The sequence below is a fragment of the Hirundo rustica genome, chromosome 20, assembly GCF_015227805.2.
Source record: "Hirundo rustica isolate bHirRus1 chromosome 20, bHirRus1.pri.v3, whole genome shotgun sequence".
Classification (NCBI taxonomy): domain Eukaryota; kingdom Metazoa; phylum Chordata; class Aves; order Passeriformes; family Hirundinidae; genus Hirundo; species Hirundo rustica.
In genome coordinates this window covers 4,218,162-4,240,963 of record NC_053469.1, presented here as the reverse complement: position 1 = coordinate 4,240,963, position 22,802 = coordinate 4,218,162, and the positions used below count along the sequence as shown (strand labels likewise).

Genomic DNA, 22,802 nt, shown 5'->3' with positions numbered 1-22,802 from the left:
CGCAAAGAAAGAGCTGCTCAAAAACCATTCCACGGGAGGCTGCTGCGGGTGATGTGTGCGCATCCCCGGCACAGATGAGATTATCTGCTTAGGAGTGGAATTTTCCGGGCGGCGTTAACCCTTGTGCCGCCCCCAAATCGGCCGCACGCGCCTCTCGGGATGGGGCAGGGGGTCCCAGGCCGTCCCGGGGCTTTGGAAATGGGAGCGCTGCTTCCAGGCCGCTCTGCGAGCAGCATGCTTGGGGCCCTTCTTGGAGAGAAGCGGACTGGGCTGGTTTCAGGCTGGAGGCTGAAATTCCTCGTGCAGCCAGATTTTCTGTTTCTGGCTTAGCCAGAGTGGGCGTGAGGGGATTTGTGCGGGTGAGGAGCGGCGCCGGCTGCGCTGCGAGGGTGGACAGGTGACTTGGGTCAGCCCTTGTGCGTGACAAGCTGCACCTCCCTCTGCATCCCCCCTTTGTGGAGAGGATGCTTCCTGCCTGCACGTCGCCCTTTCGCCGAGGTTGTGTCGTTTACGGCGCAAAAACCAGTTCAGAGCCTCGCCATGAGCACTGCCAGACCACAGGGAGAGTTTCAGAGACGGCGCGGGGTGAGAGCAGACATTTCCCTGAGCCTCACATCAAGGCTGGGTGAGGGAGCCGCGACTTTGCCCTGCTGCAGGTGCCTGGGGGATTTCAGTCCTCAGAAAGGTGGACCAGTGAAGCCCAGACCCGCTCCTGAAATCCTTCCCTGCCTCAGTTTCCCCATCTGGAGACGGGACGCTGCCCTGCCGCCAGCCCACCCTGTCTGGCACGGTGATGTCTCCCCAGGGCCGGCGGAGAGAAGGGCACAGTGCTGAGCCTGGATGAAATACGAACGAGATGCTTCTCGAATTCAGAGCAGGCTGGAGGGGGAAGGGGAAGAGCAGCCACGAGTAGGGCTTGAATCTCTTCTCTGGCGGAGAGACGGGCCCAAGGGAGCCCGAGAGCCTTGAACGAGCGGCGCTGCTCGGTGAATGAGGATCTGCTTCAGGCCAAGGGGAAGAGGCAAAACAGCAAAATGTCTCGCTGGGCGCGTCCCGGCGTCTCGCCCGGAGCCGGCGGGGTCGGTTCTGCTGACTCACGCTCTGCCAAACCCAGCACCAGGCAAAGCCCGTCCCAACGCCCCGGCCAGGGGTCACCTTGTGCCCGGACAGCCTCGGATCCGGCAGGAAGGGGAAGGAAGCGGAGGAGCAATCAATCCCCCCAAACCACGGCCGGGGAGGAGATGGAGGGTGTGACATTCGGCTGAGCCAGAATTAGCAGCAGATCTGTGGAGGGACCCCATTTCCACCCTATTAATAATTCATTCCAGCTCTGCCTTTACCTGCTCACAAACAGCAAACAGCTTGTTAGCGAGGACGGTTTTCTCCCCTTTTGCTGTCTCTGCCTTAATAAGAGCCCCTTGCAGATGGCTGGGGGAGGGAGGGGGCAGGGGAAGGACACACGAGGGAGCAAAACACCCCACCAGCCCTCCCTGAACTTCGGATCCCATCCCATCCCATCCCATCCCATCCCATCCCATCCCATCCCATCCCATCCCATCCCATCCCATCCCATCCCCCAGAGGTGGAGCTGCGAAATAACCCCTCACCAATGCCCAGGTGCCTTGCCAGAGCCTTCCTATCCACGTGGGCCACCCCGAAATGTCCCTTTGGAGGGGCACGAGGAAGAGGAGGGTGGTGCCTGGCGGATGTGCAGATGAAGGCTCTGCTGGAGCATTCCCGAGTGGCTCTCGGGCTGCAGCCGCTCAGGCAGCCCATGGGAAAACTGCATCTTTCACTTTATGAGACAGCTCCTGTCTTAGCTAAAATACAGAGAGCTTCACCAAAGAGATATTTTAGAAACAACAAAAGTAGAAAACATAGAACCTTGAAGAAAATCTCCCCAGAGTCTCCACAGTCCAATGCTGTGGGGCTGGCCCCATTAGGGACCTCTCCCTGCATCCCAAAGCCGTTCCTGAGATGTTTTCAGGTTCAAGTCGCAGCTGTGCCATGGGGAAAGCCCAAGGGGCACAGGGGGAATCAGTGCAAGCAGCGTGGACCTGGCCAGGCAGATCCCAGTGTCAGATCCTCAGAGGAGGGCACAGACCTTCACCTGGGCTCACAGGGATTTGTGGGGCTCTTTGGCATGAGAGGGGCCTCACATTTCTCCCGATCCCTCTCCGTGCTCCCAAGCCTCTCTGCAGTGAGTTATGCCACTTGCCAGCTGTTGGAAATAATCGCCGTAAATTAATTACAGTTGTTTCACCCCTCTGATCCCTCCCAGCCCATGAATAGAGTGAAAATTAATTGTCAGAGAGTATTTCCAGCTCTCTTAGAGTCCCACCCTGGCCACTGGCAGGTTATGGTTTATGCCCTAAAGCAGGAGATTTAATTACTCACAAATGTTATTTTTGATCATAAAATCACCTTGTCTTGTCATAAATCCAGACAGAGCAGCTGAACCCTGAGATCAGGAGCAGCAAGAGTGAAAACACCCTGAAATGTCATTAGGACGAGCCTGTGTTTTCTCCTGGGTAATTCTGTTTGGGAAGCAGCATCACGTCCTGGAGTGATTATTGGAAGAAAAGCCAAGGAAGTCTCCCTAAGCACACATTGCTCAGGCTGGCCCTTGTCGGAAATTTGCGTTGCAGAGAATCGGTTGAACTCTGTGTCCCTGGGAAGGTTAAGGGTGGTTGGCACCGGGGCTGGGTCAGGCACCTGCCCCGTGCTGACACAGCCAGGAGGGGAGCAGAGATCCCTGTGGGTGATTGCCCCGTGCTGACACAGCCAGGAGGGGAACAGAGATCCCTGTGAAGCCCTGGCACAGTCAGGAAAGCCGGGCCAGGGGATGGAAGGGAAGCGAAGCCCCACAGCTCAACCTCAGCATGAGCCAGGGGCGCTCAGCCGAGTTTAAACCAGGAAAGAAAATGTGCCAGGAAGGACATTTCACCTCCGTCCCGCACCCTGGGGAGCCAACGGACAGGGGAAGGGAGAGGGGAAAATAAAACCTGGGGAGGAACGTGTTCCAGAACAGCCACAGGACAGGCAGGGAGGGCGTGGGCTGGCCGTGGTCCCCTCTGCAGGCTGGGGACCCCCACGGCCGCGCTGCCCGGGGAAGGGGAGGCTGCAGGACACCTGCGGTGGCACCGCTCCACGGCGGGGACGTTTTCAGGGCACCAGGGATCAGGTGCGCGTGGGGATTTTGCTGATCCCTCGCTCTTTTGCAGGGTTTGGAGGAAATTTGATGCCAATTTCAGGACTCGGTTGCAGCACGAGGAAACGCGGGGACTTTGTGAACCTCGTCTGCTGCCCTCTGAGCAGGAATCCAAAGGCAGAGGCGTGGGTGTCCTGAGGAAAGCAGAAAGGCTTTGGGTGTCCTGAGGAAAGCAGAAAGGCTTTGGGTGTCCTGAGGAAAGCAGAAAGGCTTTGGGTGTCCTGAGGAAAGCAGAAAGGCTTTGGGTGTCCCAAGGGAAGCAGAAGAAGGGCCTTGGGATGCTCCTGAGAGCTCTTTAAGCATCACAGCTGGATGGGACAGGGGCTACAGAGGGAATTGTCCGCTCCTGGGTGGAGGTGGAGGTTCAGAGCAAGGTTTTCTTGGTCACAAGCAGTCCCAAGAAGGAGAGGAGGTTGTTCCTGTGCTGTCACCTGCTTTTCCTGACTTTGCAGACTCTTTGGGGGTTTATCAAACAGCCCCCAGTCCCAACCAGCAGCAGCACTTACAGGAGCTCCTGGAGACACCCCAGGTGTAAGAGGTCTCTGGTTGGGTTCGAGAGCCAGTTCTTAGAGGAAAAAACCACTCCAGAAGAAAGTACCCAAGAGAAACCCACACAGCAGCGCCGATCTTTGTGCTGAAGAAATGCATTTAACTTTTTCCCCTTTAATAGAAATCTTCCTGATAAAACACCAAGGATTTCCACCCCCAATTAAAAAAATGCAAAGTTTTGTTTTCCAAAACTCATCCAAGTTGACGAGACCTTGCCATTGCTCTTACTAGAAGACTGTAATTAAAAACAAGCAGTCCTGGGGTGCTCTAGGTTTTGGCAGAGGCCTTGGATTAAATTCCATCAAGCAGAAGAGACCCCCCAAGAGCAAAGGAGGTCTTGGGTGTTCCCAAAACACCATTAAACAAATCACACCAGGTATGAGAGCTGTGACTGAGCATCCTTGGCTGAGCAGTGCAAACTCTCGCTTCATCTACTCATTTTTCTTTGCTCAAATCTCATTGGGTTTTTTTTGTTTCCCTTTAATATTATTATTATTATTTTTTTTCTTGTTTTTCTCCACTGTGCAGCTAGTGGTTGCAATTGCTTTCCAGCTTCCCTTTGGCGTGGAGATCTAAAAGCTGCAGTCTTATTTCTCTGCAGCTTTCACCATTCACAACAGATGTCTGGTTTGTTTAAAATATTCAACAGCCTAATGATTAATCAAGCAATTGCACCTACAAAAATATATCATTCTATGCTGTGAGGCTTAAAAATGGTGTTAACTGCTAGGGAGAAAAAAAAAAAAAAAAAAAGGCAGCAACTTTTGCGCTCATTAAGAGCCCTAAAAACCATCTGGGCTTTGTAAAACTGAGGCTTTTGTTGTGGCTGGTGACCCCCTTTCCCCCCCTTCCCAGCAAGGTGGGGAGCAGCTTCTCTGCAGCATCCTGGGTTCCTGTCATCCTGCTTTGTCAGACCAATATCTTGTTTCTTAAGAAATCCTCCTGCTCAAGGAGCCTCTGGTGTCACCTTCAGAAAGTCACTTTTGCAGCATTTCTGCCCAGAACCCGCCGCAGGCACCAAGAGGAGGCAAAACCCAAGGGCTGGGACAGCAGTCACCAGGGCTGGGACAGCAGTCACCAGGGCTGGGACAGCAGTCACCAGGGCTGGGACAGCAGTCACCAGGGCTGGGACTGGCCCATGGGAAGCTCCTGAGTGCCCCTGGATCAGGACAACCCCCAGGATCACTCCAGGCCAGGGAGGAAGGATGGAGAGCAGCCCCAACAAGGAGGATTCAGAGTCCCAGGATGTGAAGAGGGTCTGGAGGAAAGGTGGGGAGGGCTCTTTATTATGAACTGTAGTGTTAGGACAAGGGGTGATGGTTTTAAACTAAAAGAGAGCAGACTCAGATTAACTGTAGGGAAGAAAACTTTCACAATGAGTGTGCTAAAATACTGGCATGGTGAAACCTCAGAGGTGATGGATGTCTCATCCGTGGAAACATTCAAGGTCAGGTTGGACGCGGCTTTGAGCAGCCTGACCTAGCTGAAGATGTCCTTGCCCATGGCATGGACTAGATGACCTTAAAAGGTCCCTCCCAACACAAACCATTCTATGATTTGGCTCTCAGAAGCACCACCTTTGGCATCGTGCTATTTTTTAGCACACCGTGTCCTCCACGAGGCTCTCACAGTTTGTCCCCTGGAGATTTGCCCTTTTGGGCTGAGCTGGGGCCAAGCAAGGCTGCAACACTCTTTGGTACAACCCCAAGAAGTGCACAGCCAGGAGAGCCTGAAATCTGCAGCGTTTAGTTGCTGTGAGGACACTCACGACTGATTTAATAGCGAGAGACTCAAAGTGAACTGGTTTATTTTAAGCTCACTGAGACCAAGTTTGCCTGGCTAATGCATCCTGACTTTTAGATTGAAGACTTAAATATCTCGAGACTTTGGACAGATTCTTTGGAGGACACACGGCTTGGAGGAGGAAACCAGATTCAAAAATAATACCTGGAATTGTTTCAATAGTGCTATATCTGGTCTTACCAGGACCAACAGAGCAGCCAAAACGTGGCCATCTGTTTCCGCTCCCCCCTGCCCTCCTGGCTGACTCCAAACCACCCCCCCAAGCAGAAAGGGCATCGAGCATCCCGCAGAGGAAGGACAATTCAATAAAGCTAACCCCAAAAAGGAACACTTCATTTGAGCAGAGGAAGCCGTAGTGGTGTGACTCACTCGGCGGCTTTTGAGGCTCTCCCCCACCTTGCAGCGCTGTCACTTGGAGGTTATTTTTGAGTTTGCTCTGTTGTAACCATGAACCTCCTGAGCCTTTTGCCTCCCCAGAGTGGTTAAGGAGATCTCAGGGGGTGCTGCCTGCTGAGCTGAGCACGCTGAGGTTGGGACACACGGGAGCCATCAGGGGTTGTGCCCCTCCATGCCCTGGGATCAGCACATGGCACAGGCAGAGTTTTCACTCCGCTTCTCCTGCTCCCAACCCGCCAGGGATGTGCCTGGCCAGCCCTGCCCCTCCAGACGGGACGTGGTGAGGGGGATCATGCTTGATCAGACTCAGTGGCTTCCATCACTGCTCCGTGGAGATCTGTCCCGCCTCCCATCCTGGCCAGCCTTTTCTGGTCTGGGTGATGGTTATTCCTTATTGTGGTTTCATCACAGAGTCCTTTGTTTGTTTAATTTTCACTCCAAGGAAAGCACTGACAGGAGCATCACCCACAGCCCTGGAGGTGGCCACTGCGGCCATGCAAGTGGCAAATTCTCAGCGAGATTCATCTCACACCTGCTCGAGGGCTGTGGCTGCTGCACACGAGGAAAGGAGAGCTCATGGCAAGAGCTCCCTTGCCAGGACAGCCCTGAGACACAGACTCAGCTCAGACAGAGCCACTGAGCAGCGAGGCAGGTTTGTCAGGAGGTTTTCTGCTGCCATCCCAAGCCAATCGCCCACCTGCTGCACCCTCCTCCAGACAAGTGGCAAGAATGGACCTCTGGGATGGTCTTTTCAGGACTGTCCTATTAAACCATCTGCGTGGCCACCACGACAGGAGGACCATACTGCAACACAATATGTTGCCTCAGCACAGGAAACACGCTCAGAGCCCCCGGCGCTTCAGCTGAGGGGGATTTTTCTGCCTTCTCCCTCAGCCACCACTGTAAAGCTGCGCCGAGAGGCAGCTCCATCCCCCCAGCAGGAAGCTGTGTCTCATTAGCAGAGGTAAACAACAACTCTGAACGTGACGAGTCGGGAGAGCATATTAAATATGTCAATATCTCAGCGTGTTTTAATCCCTGCTCCAGAGCAGCTTGTTGTGGCAGGAGAGGAGCCCCCACAGCCCAGCTGGCATCTCCCCCTCTTTGAGGGGCTTTTGGGGCGCCCTCACCCCTCGACCTCGCCCACCCGAGCAAGCCTGAGCACTCCACGGATTTCCCTTGCCCGGTTATCACAGCTGCACACGAAACAAATAAATAAATGAACTAGCCAGCTATTTGCTTTTAAAGCATCAACCCGAGCACCCGTTTGCGAGCGGCGTCCCTGCTGCAGGCTGGGCACCACGGCCCAGCTCCCAGCTCCTGTCCCAGCCCTCCCTGCCGGCACACACGGAGCTGGCAAAAGCCACACACGGCCCAGGCTGAGGCTGCGACAGGAGGAACAAACCCCAGCGTGGGATTTGCAGCTTCTCCGCCAGGCAGGGGTGTGTCACAGCGACGCTGGGTTGGGAACAGTTTGAGTCTTGACCTGTTTTAACGTGTGCTGCTTTCCCCGGCAGCCTCGCGCACGCAAACACAAACACGACGTGTGCTGCGTTTCCAGGAGTCCCCTCGTGTCCCCAGGGCTGCCTCCCCTGCACGGGAGCCTGGTTCTCACGTACAGATCGCTCACTCTCTGGTTTGTTTTCCCCCCGTGCTGACAGAGCAGCCTCCTGCCTTATTTACACGGTGCTGCTCACATGCTGCTGCAGACACAGAATCATTTGTGTCCTCAGGAGTTTTCCGGGGCTCCTGGGTGCTGCAGCCTCCACTGACTTTGCAAACAGTTGCTTGCCTTCAGTGCACGTCTCTGAGCTCCGAGGAGGCACCAAAGGCCCATTTTACAGACATGGAGTGGAGAGGCTCCAAGTGTTTTCCAAGACTCTTGGCTGCCTGGCTGGAGGTGGCAAAGCCCAGATTTCCCAGAGCAGGTTGTGTTACTCAGAGATTTCCACATTCAAAGCACAGCCCCACTTTGCACCTGAGAGCATCCACTTGTGCAAGCCGCCCTCTGTCACCGAGACACACAAAGCAGTCACACACGGACAAGAGATTTTCACAGAGGTCCTTCTGATCCCAGCTCACAGCTGAGAGAGCCAAGAGAAGAAGAGGGAGACCCCTTTGTTTATTTTTTTACTTTTTATACATTTGTGGGTCTAGCAGAAGATTGGCTTTTTGGGGTTTCCACCCCTCAGCCTCAGTGGCCAGACCAGTTGTCAGTTACAATTGTTTTCAGGTTAGAAATATGCAAACAAAGGACAGAGAATGAACAACAAAGGATTTGTTTATGTTACATCTGTGAGAAAGGTAGAAAACGGCTCTTAATATTGTACAATAACTAAAATGATCTGACTCCATTTAAGAAAATCAAAAGGCTCAGAAAAACTCAGAAAAACCAGGGTAACATCGCTCTGCTCTGCCCTGGGTGTGCACAGGGCACCCTAAAAGCAGCTCACAGACACCCAGACTCCAACAGTTCCCTAGGTCAAAGCAAGCCACGGACACAGGAGCAGCCTCTTGCCACACCTGCAGCAGCCAGGGTCACAACCAGCCTGCTCAGAGCCTCATTTTTTGGAGCCTCCAGGTACCGGTATCGGCTCCCTGCACCCTGGCACAGCCCTGGCACTGCAGGAAGCCCCCAGGGCCAGGCAGGAACTCGCTGATCCCCACACACAGCACCTCCCCGTGGCTTCCAGCCACGCGCAAAGCACCCACAAACCAAAGCACAATACACAGCTCAGTCTTACCTTGGAAGCTGCTGTGCTCAGGAGAGTCAGACCTCCCACCCCAGCAGGCTCCTCACCTCCAGCCAGCAGCTCTGAGCAGCTCCAGCTGCTTTATCACCTCCTCCTCCTCTGCCAGGTGCATCTGCCTTCCTGAGAAGGGTCCCACAGCAGCAGAGCCCGCTGTCATACCAACCCCTCTCTCTGCCCAGTCCTTTGGATTTTGATTCTGAGAGGGAGGCCAAGTGACAGCAAAGAGATGCTTCATATGCAGAAAAAGGATTTGCAGCGTGTCGCAGAGTTTTCTGTGCTCTGTGCCCACTAGAACACAGCCCTACACAATCCCCGAGGTGGCTGTGACCCACACACTCACTCCTGGAGGCAGAGGCTGCAGGGCAGCGATGCTGAGCTTTAACAAACATATTGGGTGAGCAATAAATGCATTGGCACAGCTGCCCAGCCCCAAAACTTCAACACGTGGTGTGTGACCTTGACACTGTGTCCCAGCACAGCTCAGCATGTGTGGATGGAGGTGTGCCCTGCAGAACACACCAGCCTGGCCGTGCACTGGCACTTGTGGGCAGAACGGGACAGCTGGATGTTCTCTCCCGCTGCTCAGGCCTGCAGGCAGAGGACATTGTCACCTGGATGGGATGAGCCATCCTTCCCACCCTGTTCGCTGTGCGTAGGTGAGAACCAAGGCACATAGGGCACAAATCTCTGCTCTCTCTGCTGCTGCTCAGTTCTGTCCCAGCCTGCAGCTGGAGAAACTGGGTTTCCCTCCTCCAGCTGTGCTCAGAGGCACAGGGGATGGTGTCCCCAGCCTTTCCAGCATCAGGAGGCACGAGAGGCAGGCGTGTGCTCGGGGGATTTGAGCCGTTCAGTTCCTCCGAGGCAGCAGGGATGAGCGCAGCTTTCCGTAGGCTTGTAAATCGGCCAAGCTTAACCCAGGTTTCTCAGAGACCATCTCAGGGAAGGAGCTTTCTACGAAAATTGCCCCCGTGCCAAATTGAAAAGCCCTTTCCCAAAGGGCCTTTCGAAGGAAACGGCTCAGCCGTTCTTAGAGCTGAGGCAAAGCCGCATCTTTCTGCCTTAAAGCCGTTCTCAGAAACAGCATCCTGCAGAGCCAGCCCCCGGCACCCTCCAGCTGAGCCCGGCAGTTAACGCTGGACACAAGCAGCCGGGCGTGCCCGCGCCGCCCACGCCGCGCCCGGGCTTTGCTTTCCCCTCTGGTGACCGTTGTTGTTGTTCCAGGAGAACCCGTACCTGTGCAGCGACGAGTGCGACGCCTCCAACCCCGACCTGGCCCACCCGCCCAAGCTGATGTTCGACAGCGAGGACGAGGGGCTGGCCACGTACTGGCAGAGCGTGACGTGGCGCCGCTACCCCGAGCCGCTGCTGGCCAACATCACCCTGTCCTGGAACAAGAGCATCGAGCTGACCGACGACATCGTCATCACCTTCGAGTACGGGCGCCCCACCATCATGATGCTGGAGAAGTCGCTGGACAACGGGAGGACTTGGCACCCGTACCAGTATTACGCAGACGACTGCATGGAGGCCTTCAGCATGCCAGCACGGAGGGTCCGGGACCTCTCCACCACCAGTGCCAACAGGGTGCTCTGCACGGAGGAGTATTCCCGCTGGGCGGGCTCCAAAAAAGAGAAGACCGTCCGGTTTGAGGTGCGGGACCGCTTCGCCATCTTCGCTGGCCCCGACCTCAAGAACATGGACAACTTGTACACGCGGCTGGAGAGCGCCAAAGGGCTCAAGGACTTCTTCACCGTGACCGACCTGCGCATGAGGCTGCTGAGACCCGCCCTGGGGGGCACCTACGTGCAGAGGGAGAACCTGTACAAGTACTTCTACGCCGTCTCCAACATCGAAGTCACCGGCAGGTAACGGCTGCTGCGTTTCTTTGGGCGTCTCTTCTCGGAGGGGTGAGAAGAGGGTTCTTGCTAGAAAACTGAGCCGTCAGCGTTTCTGCAGACCGAGAGATAACTGTTTGTCCCTCTAACAGCCCTGCTCCCCAGGCAGGGCAGCAGATGTGTCCTTGCAGGGAACGCCAGGGGCACCTCCAAGGCTGTGTCCTCCTGCAGCTGTTGCTGGGGGAGCTGGGACATGGCTTGGATGGACACTCAGGGTCTGAGTTCCCTCCAACACCCTGCCCCAGCTGCGCAAACACAGCCAGGCTTTGCGCAGATGTCCCAGGGGTGATGCTGGGGGATATGGGGCGTGGAACGAGGCTCACCCCACTAAACTCCAGCTCACTGCCAGTACAAGCAGGGTGGGTCATCCCCAGTCGGTCCTGCACACCCTGAGCAGCCTCAGCCCTAGCAGATGAAGTTTGGGGTGAGGGCAAAGCCCCTGACTGCTCTGGGGCAGGGGAAGCAGGAGGGGGTTTGTTTCTCCTGGGTTTTGTTTTTCATTTCTCCGTACGATGCCATATGTTACGTTATGACATCAACCGAAAAAGCAAAGTAAGGTGGAAAAGTGCCGAGATGGCTGATTTCCCATCCAGCTTGTGCGAGACTTAGAGGCGAGAGGGGAAAAATCTCCCCATCACCCACCCCGTGCTAACAAGCATCACCACAGCGACAGAGGAGCCGTTTGTATCGGTTCCAAACAGTTTGCTTCTGAGACTTGCAAGTAGAAATGTTTGCAGGTGCCACTGAGGCTGGCTTTGAACAGGCTCCAAGGGGAAGGAAGCTGCAGGGAGGGATGGGAGAGCCCTTTCCACCCGCCAGGGCAGGCAGGAGGCAGCGGTCAGGGTTTTTCTCACGGCGTGGTGCCTGTCTGGGATGAGCTGCTGTGGCTCTCAGCTGGGTTGGGGGCATTTTGGGGTGCCCACTGTGGGGATTGCTCAGGGAGGAGCCCTGGGGGGCTCAGGCATGCGGGCAGACAAGCGGGAGATACCTCCACATGTGTCTGGTAAATTGGGACTAAATCTTTGATGTCAGTGCTTGTGTAATAAGCTTTGGCTTCCAAGTGAGGAGATCAGCACAGGTAACCAAGGACTTGTTACTGCTCCCGCAGCAGCCTGGGGATACTCGATGCTTCAAAGAGTTAAAATGCTCTTGGTGTCCAGTGAACGCCTTCCTCCACCGAGCCATTTACCTTTCCTGCCTGCCTTGGGCAGGATTTGTTGTCTCCGTACTTTGGACTTCAGGCCATGCTGGTGGGATTTTCCCCAAACCAGCACCTTGCTCTCAGTTGTCCCCCTCCCTCCTCCCCAGGCCCCCATCACCTTTTGGATTCACTGGCCAGATTTAATACCATTGCACAGTAGCGGAGATCGGCTCAAGACGGAAAACCCCTGCAAATTCAGCGCAAAGAGGCAGCTAGGGAAGGGGAGGAAAAACCCTTTCAAACACCCCCAAGGCTGGAGGAGCCGCAGCCTCCACGAGACATCCAAAACTCCACAGCCGCCCCGAGGGCAGCTGGAGGCGGGGGACGGCCGGGCTGCGAGCGCCCTGTGGAAGCTGCAATGCCGCTTTTTAGCCGGGGCCAAGCCGAGACAGGTCGGGGTTTTGTTGGCTGCTCGCTGCCGGCGCTGGCTCGGTGCCGGCGTGGCCGCCCGCCCGCGGCTCTGCAGCGCAGCGCTCCCGCTCCGCCGCTCCCCGCTTGGCTCCGCTCACCAAAAACTGCCCCAGCGCCTCCTCCAGTGCGCCGGGGCCGCTGCGAGGAGAGGGGTTTTCCTTGGCTGGGAGCGGGGAGAACTCCCAAATCTGCTTTTTTTTTTTTTTTTTAATCAGCCCGAACTCCCGCAAGTTGTGAGCTACGGTGAGATGCGGCTTTGCACTGCTCCGGCTTGCTGGGCTGGTTCCCGGGAGAGAGGGATGCTCATCCTGGGCAGGGAGGGGGTCAGTGCCTGTCCTGTGCTGACTCCTCCAGCCCCCGTGGGCACAGGGCAGGGGAGGTGAGCAGCTGAGGGGCTGTGGATAAGTGGTGTGTAAGATGGAGAAGCTCCCTGTGAATTAACTCTGCTCCTGTGATTATTCCAGTCCCCAGCAAGCAGGTTTTTGCACTGAAAAGCAATCTAATTCCAGCTGTAAGCAAAGCCAGTTACAGTGCAGGGGCTAAAACCAAATTAAATCTAGTGTATGGCTCAACAAGGGATGGGTTATTGAGAGGAAGAGAGGAGAAATCAATGTGAGCCTGACAGGAGCACTGTGCAGGGAGGGGGGAGGAGGGATGGGCAGGGATGGGGATGGACGCACACCGCCTCTTCCAGGACATGTTGGAGGAACAGCAGGAAAGTGCCTAGATAAAAGTGGGGTGGTGTTTGGGATCCACTACAAGGGGGCGTGGAAAAAAAAGGGAAGATGATCGTGAAGAAATGAGGGGTCAAGGGCAGCACGAAGCCAGAAAATCCCACCTGGAGAGCAGGGTGAGAGAAAACTCCACCTGGAGAGCAGAGTGAGAGAAAATTCCACCTGGAGAGCAGGGTGAGAGAAAATTCCACCTGGAGAGCAGGGTGAGAGAAAATTCCACCTGGAGAGCAGGGTGAGAGAAAATTCCACCTGGAGAGCAGAGTGAGAGAAAATTCCACCTGGAGAGCAGAGTGAGCAGCCCCGAGAGGCTGAGGGAGCGGTGTCTGGCCCTGTGTGTGGCAGCGCAGGGTCAGTGTCTGCCCTCACTGTGTGGCATTGCCTGTGCCCCCGTACCACCGGATTTTGGCGGTGCCCGCAGGGTGATGAGGCACTTGGCAGCTCATTTCCAGCTGATCAAGGGAAGAGCAAAACACTTTGCCCTCAGAGCAGACCGTGAGCCCAGGTGGTCTCTTGTGCTGCAGCCTTGACTGGTGGGTTCGGGGAGATTTCTGTGACCCCTCAGTGCAGGTACTTCTGGCCCCCATCCTTCACACCTCAGCTTCACACCAAGGAAAACCCCTCACCTCAATCTCCCTGAGCTTTTGGGAAAAGCAGGAGACAGAACAAAGGACATGGGGACAAGGGAAAAGAGTTTTCTGCCTCCTCTTGTCCTGTAGACCAGAGGATCTGGTGAATCCTGGGGGTCACTACCTCATTCTTGGGTGTTGCTACAGTGGGCTGGTCCCTCTCTGCATCTCCTCCTCCCACAGCTCAGCCAGGGCCATCTCTCCGTTCATGGCTGACGGTTTATTTTTATTCCCTTTCTTCTTGGTATCTTTTTCTTTTCTTTTTTTTCCCTCCCTTTCTTCTTCCATCCTGTCCCTATTGATCTGCAGAGTAACTGGAGATGCAGAAGAGTCAGGACAGGAATAGACAGGAGCAAGCCCTTGGCCTGTGTGCTGTGTGTGTGCCAGGCAGGCTGGGGAAGGGAAGTGGAAGGACTTTTCCCCACAGATCTCTCTATTCACTGCTTAATTTTCTCCTCGGTGCAGCAGCGAGCCCAGGCACGGGTGAATGAGCTTTCCCTGGCTGCCAGGGCTGTGGTGAGAGCCACTGGTTCTGCCTCCATTCCACGCTGGGTCTCTCTGGAGTCATTTCTTCCCCTTCACAACGTCAGTCACTGCCGCGCTCAGCAGGGCACGCTCCATCACGGAGACGTTAATAAACTGTAATTGAAGTTAATGTGCCATGGCCGGGACATGTGGATCCAGTTAGGAGAAATCAGATTGAGCAGAAGTGAATCAATTTTAGGCTGGTTATTAGGATTTCTCCCTTCTGTCCTGCCCTGCCCCAGTGCATGCACTGTCTGTCTGTCTGTCCATCCTGCTGGTGATGAGCAGTCCCTGGAGGAAGGCAGGAGGAGGGAGCATCCCTCATCCCTGAGCAGCTCCGTGGAACAGAGCCTCCCCTCTGGCTGTGCCCAGGCCAAAGGGGCACCAACAAGATGAGGTTTCTAGTTTTGAAGTGGCATTTCCTTTCCTCACTTCACCAATTGCTTTTCTTAGGCTTTCCTTGGCTGCTGCTCTGCTTCCACCAAAAACCTGAAGGGAAAAGCCCTTTGTGCTCCCCTGCTTCTTTCCCTGGTGTGCCTGGAGGCTCTCCAGGAGGATTTTCTCTCCACACGTCTTGGAGAGTTTGTGCAAGCGGAGCAGAACAACTTTGGCCAGCCTGGTGCCAACAGCCAGGATCAGGCACCCCAGACCTGGAGGACCAAGGCCACCCTTCAAAAGCACTTCCTGCAATAAATGGAGCTGGAAATGGTTGGTGGTACCCACATGCAGGGGATACATTTTTCTGCATTTGTGGGGAGTTTTGAGATGTGGAGATAATTGATGCTGCATTGCTGTTAAAGGTGAATGAATTCCTGCTCGCTGCCTCCTTCTCTCGATGAAGGCAGCTCAGTGCACTCCCCCTGTGGCTGTAGCTCAGCTCAAGCCAGGGCTGCCAGCACAAAGCTGCCCCTGAGCTGCTTTGCCCTGGTTGGACATTCCTTCTTCTGGCTCTGTTGAAGGAGATCTTCCAGCTGATCTTGACTTCTCCAGCAAAGCTGTCTTTAAGTTGGAGAAAAGGCTTGGTCCGTGGAAGAGCCTCTTGTTGAGGGTCAGAGTTTTTGTGTGGTGGCCGGTGAACATCTCTCCCTGAGGAGCAGGGTGGGACCTGCACCAAAGGGGAACAGGCAGCACCTGGGGTGGTTGATCTGTGAGAGCAGGAGCTTCCCCAATCCCAGTGCTGGGGCATCACTCCCAAAACAGCCACAGGCTCACCCAAACGTCCCCCAAGAACGAGCCCAACGCCCCTGCAGCCCTCAGCCAGCTGCTGCCCGCACTCGGCAGCTTTGGGATGACCACAAAAACCAGGGCAAGCACTGCCTGTGCCCGTCCCTGCTCCCTCCCCTGCAGCTCCTGGCAGACAGAACCCGGGTCCCCGGAGGCAGCAGCATCCTCGAGTCAAGGACAGCCAGGTCTGTGCCAGCAGAGCACCGTGTTCCTCGGGCCGTCCTCACCTCCGAGCTGGGCACCCCCGGGAGCTGCATGGCTGAGCTTCCCTGGCATTCCTCCGGGCTGGAATCAGCTGGAGTTCGAGCAAAATCTTGCTCTTGGTCATATAGTTAAATTAAGTTAATGTGCAGCAACTGTTTGCTGGAGCCCTGCGAAGGTTTCTGCTCCCGCTGCAGCAAGGTGGGGAGGAAACTCTCTGAGCGGGAGGGAGGGAGATAGCGAGAAACGCAGAGAGCTCCTCCCTCCCCCAGACACTGCTGACACTTTGTCGATCGCCAGAGACAGATGCCCAAGGTCCTATTACCTGCTCCTGGCTTCGGTTTGTGAAGGGTTTTATTCCCCCTCCGATTCTGTTGCCGAGTTGTGTCCGGCCCTGAGCAGATAATAGAATTTCATCGATAGACTGAGAAGGTGATGTATGTTAAAGCACTTAATATAAAGAGACTTCTACAGGAGCCCAAATTCAATTTGGCCAATGAACTCAATTGCAGGCATTATTGCATTCCAGGAGAAAGACCAAGAGCATTTATACACATTACTCTGCAAATATTTATGTTCACATCTCCGTGTGATGTCCTCTTCACCCTTCCTCCCTTCTGCTGGCCGACCCCCTAATGGGGAAGTTTGGTTTTGTGTTTGCTTTTTAAGACAGCTTTGAATATAAATAATGTTTCACCAGTCAGCAGGATCTTGACAGCTGGTGAGTGTCAACTTATTTAAAATAAATAGCCTCTCGGATGGGAACAGCCAGCTAGCATGCTCTCCACTTTGGCATCTTTTAAATTGTCTCATCTTTGCAACCCAAACCTCAAATCGTTTCGGAGGGCAGCGAGGAGGGTTCCTTCCTGCTGGGAGGACTCACCCGTCCCTACCGCACAACAAAAAGTAAAAACCCACAAGGATAACAACCCACTCACAACCCTCTGACATAACTCGGGGGTTTTTTTTCAGTTTTTTGGCTCTGCACAAAGCAGTGAAAGCCAGAAGCCTCTCACCCTGGCTCAAGCTGAAAAAAACTCAACACGTTAAAGTGGCTTTTCCTTTCCTTCAGCCCCTGGAGCTCGGGGAAGCTCCCAGCCCAGCTCCTGGGATGAGCCATCGTTGCCTTCTTCATCCCCTTGAGCCCTGCTCCAGGACTGGCAACAGCAAACCCCTGCCAGAGCATCCTCCCTGCCAGGCGAATCCTGATCGAAATGCTCTCCACAAAGGGACTGTGCCTCTTCCATGGCCCAGCCATTAGAAGCTATTTTTACCTGCTTCCACACGCACAGATGGGCCAGAAACAATCCAAGCTCAGCACCCGTTATGCTTTGCCCAAAAGATTTGCTCCCTGCTTTTGCTGAGCTGCCAAAACAGTTGCAAAAGAGCAGGCAGAAGTGGGTAAGCGATGGCCGGGCAGCTGCCGGAGCGTGCTGCGAGCAGCGGCTGGGGATGACAATAGAGAGATGGAGAAGAGTTATTCATGTTTCCCCGAGAGCCCAGATCAGTTGAAACATCGTTTTCCTCGGGGACTGAGAGGAAAGAGCTCCCTTCAAACACGTCGTCCCGTGAGACTCATTAAAGGCTCATCAATTACAGTGAGAGCAAACAATTCAGGGGAAGGCTCTGATAAGCCTTCCTCCGGCCGGCAGTCATTAGCGCCTCTCCCGCGCTGCCTCTCCCCGCAGCAGCACCAGAAACGGAGCAGGGGGGCAAAGCCAAGCCCGTGGGGGGAAAGGCAGGAGTGTGATGGCTCAGAAGCCAGCAGGATGGGACCGGCATTCTCCAGAGTATCCCCATGGCCTCATCCTCATGGAGAGGCTGCGCTGGAAAGAGGCTGGCAGGGGAGGTGGTGGCCTTCTGCTGCTCCATGCCCAGGATTTTTTAAGGAGCTCAGGGCAGTCAGTGTTGTCTCATGGGAGCTGGGCAAGAGGCACGAGGGGATGGAGCAGCTCTCTAGGTCCCCACTCCAGCCCTAGCCAGCACAGCAGTGTCACTGAGGGGGTGCCAGCACCCCACGGCTGCCCCATCCCTGCAGGAAGGGAGAGGGATGAGGAGATGCTCTTTGCCTTTCTCTGCCTCGCTTCCCTGCTCCGCAAGTGGGGCTGTAAAACAAGTAAGAATCCTTGGAAGGAAAACAAAAGGCTGGTATGGCTTTTTAAAATGACTTCAAAAGTCATTATTAATGAAAGGTCAGGGAAAGGGGCTGTTTTCCCACCCCTAGCACGGACAGAGGTTTGCTGCACTCTTGTGCTTGGGCATCTCCTTCCCTCACACGTGGGTTTGGCACCAGACACCTCTCCAGCAGCTCACTGCTGTGACCTCCAGGATGCTGACGTGGAGAATTGCAGAAAAGTGTTCTTTATGGCTGGAAAAAAATTAAAAAAAAAAAAAAAAAAAAAAAAAGAAGAAAGGTAAAAAAAGGGCACTTTCCTGTAAACTTTCCTTGGCTCTCCAAGCTCTGTGATGTTCCCTGGTGGAGGCATTGGCAGCATCAGAACCACGCTGCACCACTCTGAGGAGAGCTGAATGACCTGCACTAAAATAAACTCAGAAACACCCCTTTGTGCAAACTGTGACATCTTGGGGCACACATTGCTCCGACCACTCCTGCTGGGAACGGTGTGAGGCGGTTTTTGTTTAATGCCAAGTGCAGTGGCGTGACCTCCTGCCAGCCCTGCGCAGGTGGGTGTCCCCGGTGCCCGAGGGTGCTGTGGGTCCTGCTGGGGCTGCTCCCCACCACTGCTGACCCTACACAGGCTCTGAATGCCCACCAGCACCGTCAGCACAGCCTCAACCCGTGACTCAGAGAGGAGAAACGCTCCCAGATCTCCTCCAGAGCCAGAGAGACCATATTGCACCCAGCACTTTGCTGGAGCAGCCCCGGGGCTGGAGCAGGGCCACGGCTGCCTTCTGCAGGACACAGCGCAGGTGTCTGCCCCGCTGCTGATTTTTAAGCCTCATTGCTAAGTAGCTCCTAACCTTTCCCTTCATCCTCTCCTTCCTGCCGTGGCTGGGCGCCGAGGAGGATGAGCAGAGGCGAGCAGGACCAGCAGCTCCCACCCAGGGGACTGGGCTAATGCCATTTACTCCAGCCTCTGCCAGCTGAGCCTTGGCTGGGGAAAGGCAGGCACGGACCATCGGCGTGTCTTTGGGCTCTGGGCCCAGAGGAGGAGGCACAGAAGCCTGAGGAAGGGGTGGAAGCTGATCCACTGAGCCCGAGCTGCAGGAAAGCCAGGATGCAGAGACCTCTACCCAAAATGGGGCTGTCTGAGGGTGCTCAGCTGTTCACCATTAAATAATGCAGCCTGATTGATTGGGCTGAAAAGTGCTGTGCTGCGGGGTCAGGCTGTTGGGGTTACAGTTCCCTGCTTAGATTGATGGTCCTCAAAGGTCGAATTCAGAAAGCAATTCCCTGGTAAAATTGATCCTTCGGACAACAAAACTCCTGCGCAGTGGCAAAGGGCCTAGCAGTGAGAAAAATCAGTGACCCGGGCATGGGCAGGCAAGGTGAACACCTGCCCCTGCTTCCTTTTGACTTGATTTTCCTTGCTTGCACCAATTAGGAAGTGAGGGTCTCCCCTGGGAAGAGCAGCGCTCTGTCACTCCTCGCTGGGGGACATCCATGAGCTCCCTCCCTGTCCCCATCCATCAGCTGGGGCTGTCCCAGGAGCTGGAGCTTGGCTCCCAGCCCTCCCCAGCAGCAAGTGAGCAGTGTGTGTGTAGGAGCAGACACTGCTGGCTGCCTCCTGCACACACCCAGGCCCTGCTGCCTGGAGGGGGATTTGTAGCTGGAGCCAAATTGGCAGGGAACGGGTCTCACCCTCCTGCACTGGGAGCCAGAAGCACCCCAAAATGTCTGCTTGGCTCCTGCCAGGAGCAAGGATGTGCCACATGTGGAGGGGGTTGGTTAAGGCTGCCTCAGGGCCACCCTGGGATGATGTCCCCACTGTGACTGGTGTGTGACACACGGGGTCAAACACCAGAGCCAGGCACCGCCCTCCACCTCACCCCAAACTTCAGGGAAAACAAGGGTGTGACGATCCCTTCCATCCTCCCACTCCCATGGGGCTCCTAAACCCCCCCTAGGCTGGATGCTGAGGCTGTGCCCTGGAGCTGCCCCATCCCCTTGCTCCATCAGAAGAGGAAGGAGGAGAACTGCAGCTCCTGAAGCTCTTGCTCAGCTCAGGCAGGGCCCAGAGCAGCAGTGCTGAGGCTCTGACCTGCTTTAACCTGCTTTAACCCGCTATCTTGCCTGCTTTGCTCTCGTCTGCTCGTTCTGAAGCGAGAGAAGGAGGCCACGCTGTGTGGACACTGAATAATTCAGAGCCAGGCTCCGCAGCGCCCTGGGGCTGGGCAGCGCCTCTGCCGAAGGGCTGGGACAGCTCAGCCGAAATCCTTCCTCACCACAGCCAAAGGGGATGCAGCATCTGAAATTCAGCATCCCTCCCGGCTGTAGGTACCAGCCAAAGCCACTCCCTTCCCCTGGATGCTGGGATTCGTGGCTCAGTCCCAGAGCACAAGTGCTGTCAGTGCTTTCAGCCGTGACGCGGCATCTCCAGCCCTCGCTCATGGTTTCGAGTGGAGCTGAGTGTGTCTGCCTCTGCTCCCTGGGCCACGTTTTCTTCTTTCCCTCCCTTTTAGAGGCTGCAAAATTCCCTCCTCTGCTTGGTCAGACACAGGGCAGGGTTGTAAGACTGGGAGAGTTTGCTCATCCAGCTTATGCTTAGCCTCTGAGCGGGGTTTGCTAGAATTAAGGACAGGGAGGGGAGGGAGAGGGAAAAAAGAAATCATACATGAGGTCAGCTCATCCAGCCATGCGTGAGGAGAGCACTGCAAAGGCGGCCTCAGCGGGTTGGGCAGGTGGCTGGGGAGCTTCTTTGGGGGCTCCAGGGGAGAGGGGGAGAGACACCAGGAGCAGGGGGCATGTGCAGCTCCCAGCCTGACCCAGGCTGTTTATCCCAGTGCAGACACAGCACAAGGAGCAGCAGGCCATGGTTCCTCCTGTCTTCTCTGCAGGCAGTTCACTCCCTCAGCTCTGCATCTCCTGAGCCCTGTAAAAAGAAGCGCTGCCCCATCTTCTCCACCCCTGCACAGAAGGCACAGCATTACTGTTTTCTAATGCTTCTGCTTCTGAGAGTGTAAATTATTGCACAAAGCAGGGAAAACCACTGGGCTGTGCTAGGGATCGGCTGTCTGGAATGAAATGAGATGTTTTGGTCCCCAAAGTCTCTGTCTGATGGCCTCAGCTCGGGCCCAGGAGTCACCAGAGCCACGAGTGAGTTATGGGCTCAGCCTCTGCGCTCTGCGCAAGTCACCTCCGGAGTCTGAGCAACAGGAATTATTGTGCACGGAGATAATTATTCCCTGCATACTGCACTACAGCTCATTAAAAGTTTCTTAATGTTTGCAAATTGCTGAATAGCGTTTTTAGTTGTTGCCTTCTCTGATGAGGCGGGGACTAGCGGGTGGATTCTGGTGGCGGCTTTGTTGTCTGTGTTATTTTGGTCACAGCAGGCTGGGGCTGTGCTGCACCCAGGGAAAAGGGTTTGTGCTGGGCAGCCTCACACCACGGGAGAAGATGCTGTTGGCTTTGGCACAGTGCACAGGGGGCAAGGGCTGAGTGCCACCAGGGTCAGCCCAGCTCCTCCATCCAAAGCCAGAGACTGCCTCCAAGTAGAAGCCTCCATCTGAGGTAATTACCCAGTTTCCTGTAACAGCCTGACATGTGAGTGACTCCTTCCTGCTGTCTCAGCTGGAGATGTTGAGTTGCCATTAAGCAGCCTGTGCTCCTCAGTCAGAGGAGTGAAGTGTCTCATCTTGGACGAGAGGCTGCAGATCTGCCCTGGGTGAGGCGGTGGACATTGAACCCCAGCACCGGATACCTGGGGAAAACTGCTGAGTACAGTGAGGAAAACCTGCAGGAGGAGCAGGGAAGGGGTGATCAGCCCGGCCTCAACACATCATCATCACTACACTGGGGGCAAGGAGGAGCAGCAGTAACACCTGACAGCTCTTCCCTGTCTTCTTCCTCCAGGTGTAAATGCAACCTCCACGCCAACCTGTGCACCTTCAAAGAGGGCAGCCTCCAGTGTGAATGTGAGCACAACACCACGGGCCAGGACTGTGGCAAGTGCAAGAAGAACTTTCGCTCCAGGTCCTGGCGAGCAGGGTCCTACCTGCCTCTCCCCAACGGGTCCCCCAATGCATGTAAGTAACCTGCAGGGAGCCAGCCCCGCCCTGGGCTGCACAACAACACCCACAGGTGGGAGCGGGTGCTCATCTCGTCCTTCTCCAGTGGAGTCAGTGCAGGATGCTCAGCTTTCCAAAGGGAAATGGGCTCTTACCCCTGTCTCGGTACTCAGAGAGGTGAAGCAGGATCTGGTGGATGCAGAGGTGAAGAAATGAAGCAGGATCTGGTGGATGCAGAGGTGATGTGCTGGCTGCTGGCTGAGGAGCGATGAATCTGAACGATGGTCAAGACCAGGGATGAGACCTTAGGCCAAGACACAACCGCAGCCTCGGGGCAATGCCCATCACTGTCCTTTGAGGAAGGCGCTATTCAGCACAGCAGAGCTCTGGCTCCCAGCCGCCCATGGGCTCCGTGCTGGCTCTGCTCAGCTGCAGGAGTGCCGGCTGCTCCCTGGATCCTGCCCGTGCTTGCCGGCGTTCCCGGGAAGCGACCGCGGCCCCAGCCTCCTCCAGCTGCCGCTGGAGCGCGGCTCTGACAGCGGCGGGCGAGATGAAGGATGCATTCCCACCGTCCTCCGAGCAGGGAATTGGGGCAGGAGACATCGCAGATGGGCCTGTTCCTCCTGGGTTCCTGTCCACTCCACATTAGCAAACTTGTTTAAATGTCACGAAGCCACAGTAGCCACTCCAGCCTTTCAAGCAGCAGCTTTGAGCATTACCAAAGAGAATCTTTTCTCTCCCTCCTCCCAAATTTTTTGAAAGATTTATGTGCTTTAAGATGATCAAAGCTGAAATCCAGGCTCCGAAGGCCGTGACGGGAATGTTTTGTGTGTGCCAGGGCTGGTAGACGAGCAGGTTCTTTGAAAGGGAACGAGCTTGTCAGCTCCCACCAAGCGGCTGCATTGCTTCAAAGGAGCCTGGGAGAGTTTCTGGTGTTGACAGGCACAGACATGCTGTACTCTCTCTTTCCCTACCCTCCATTCCTTGTGTCTCTTCCTATTTCTCTTTCTCCTCTGCTCTTCCTTCTCCCGTTCATCTCTCCTCCCATCTGTCATTCAGTCTCCTTCCTCCTCCCCACACC

The 22,802-nt window shown here is 55.4% G+C and overlaps 1 protein-coding gene and 1 long non-coding RNA gene across 2 annotated transcripts in view; one reads left to right on the top strand and one right to left on the bottom strand.

Annotated features, from left to right (window-relative positions):
- LOC131378685 (uncharacterized) overlaps nt 1-9,100 on the bottom strand; it is a 46,684-nt gene extending 37,584 nt beyond the window's left edge. Inside the window, exon 1 of the long non-coding RNA XR_009208444.1 lies at nt 8,704-9,100. This is a non-coding gene — a long non-coding RNA (uncharacterized LOC131378685). The remainder of the gene's footprint in view (nt 1-8,703) is intronic.
- The window catches only part of NTNG2 (netrin G2), a 47,092-nt gene that overhangs the window by 11,377 nt on the left and 12,913 nt on the right, over nt 1-22,802 (top strand). The window contains 2 exon segments of the mRNA XM_040083119.2: nt 9,934-10,577; nt 21,567-21,739. Coding sequence (XP_039939053.1) covers nt 9,934-10,577; nt 21,567-21,739 — 817 coding nt within the window.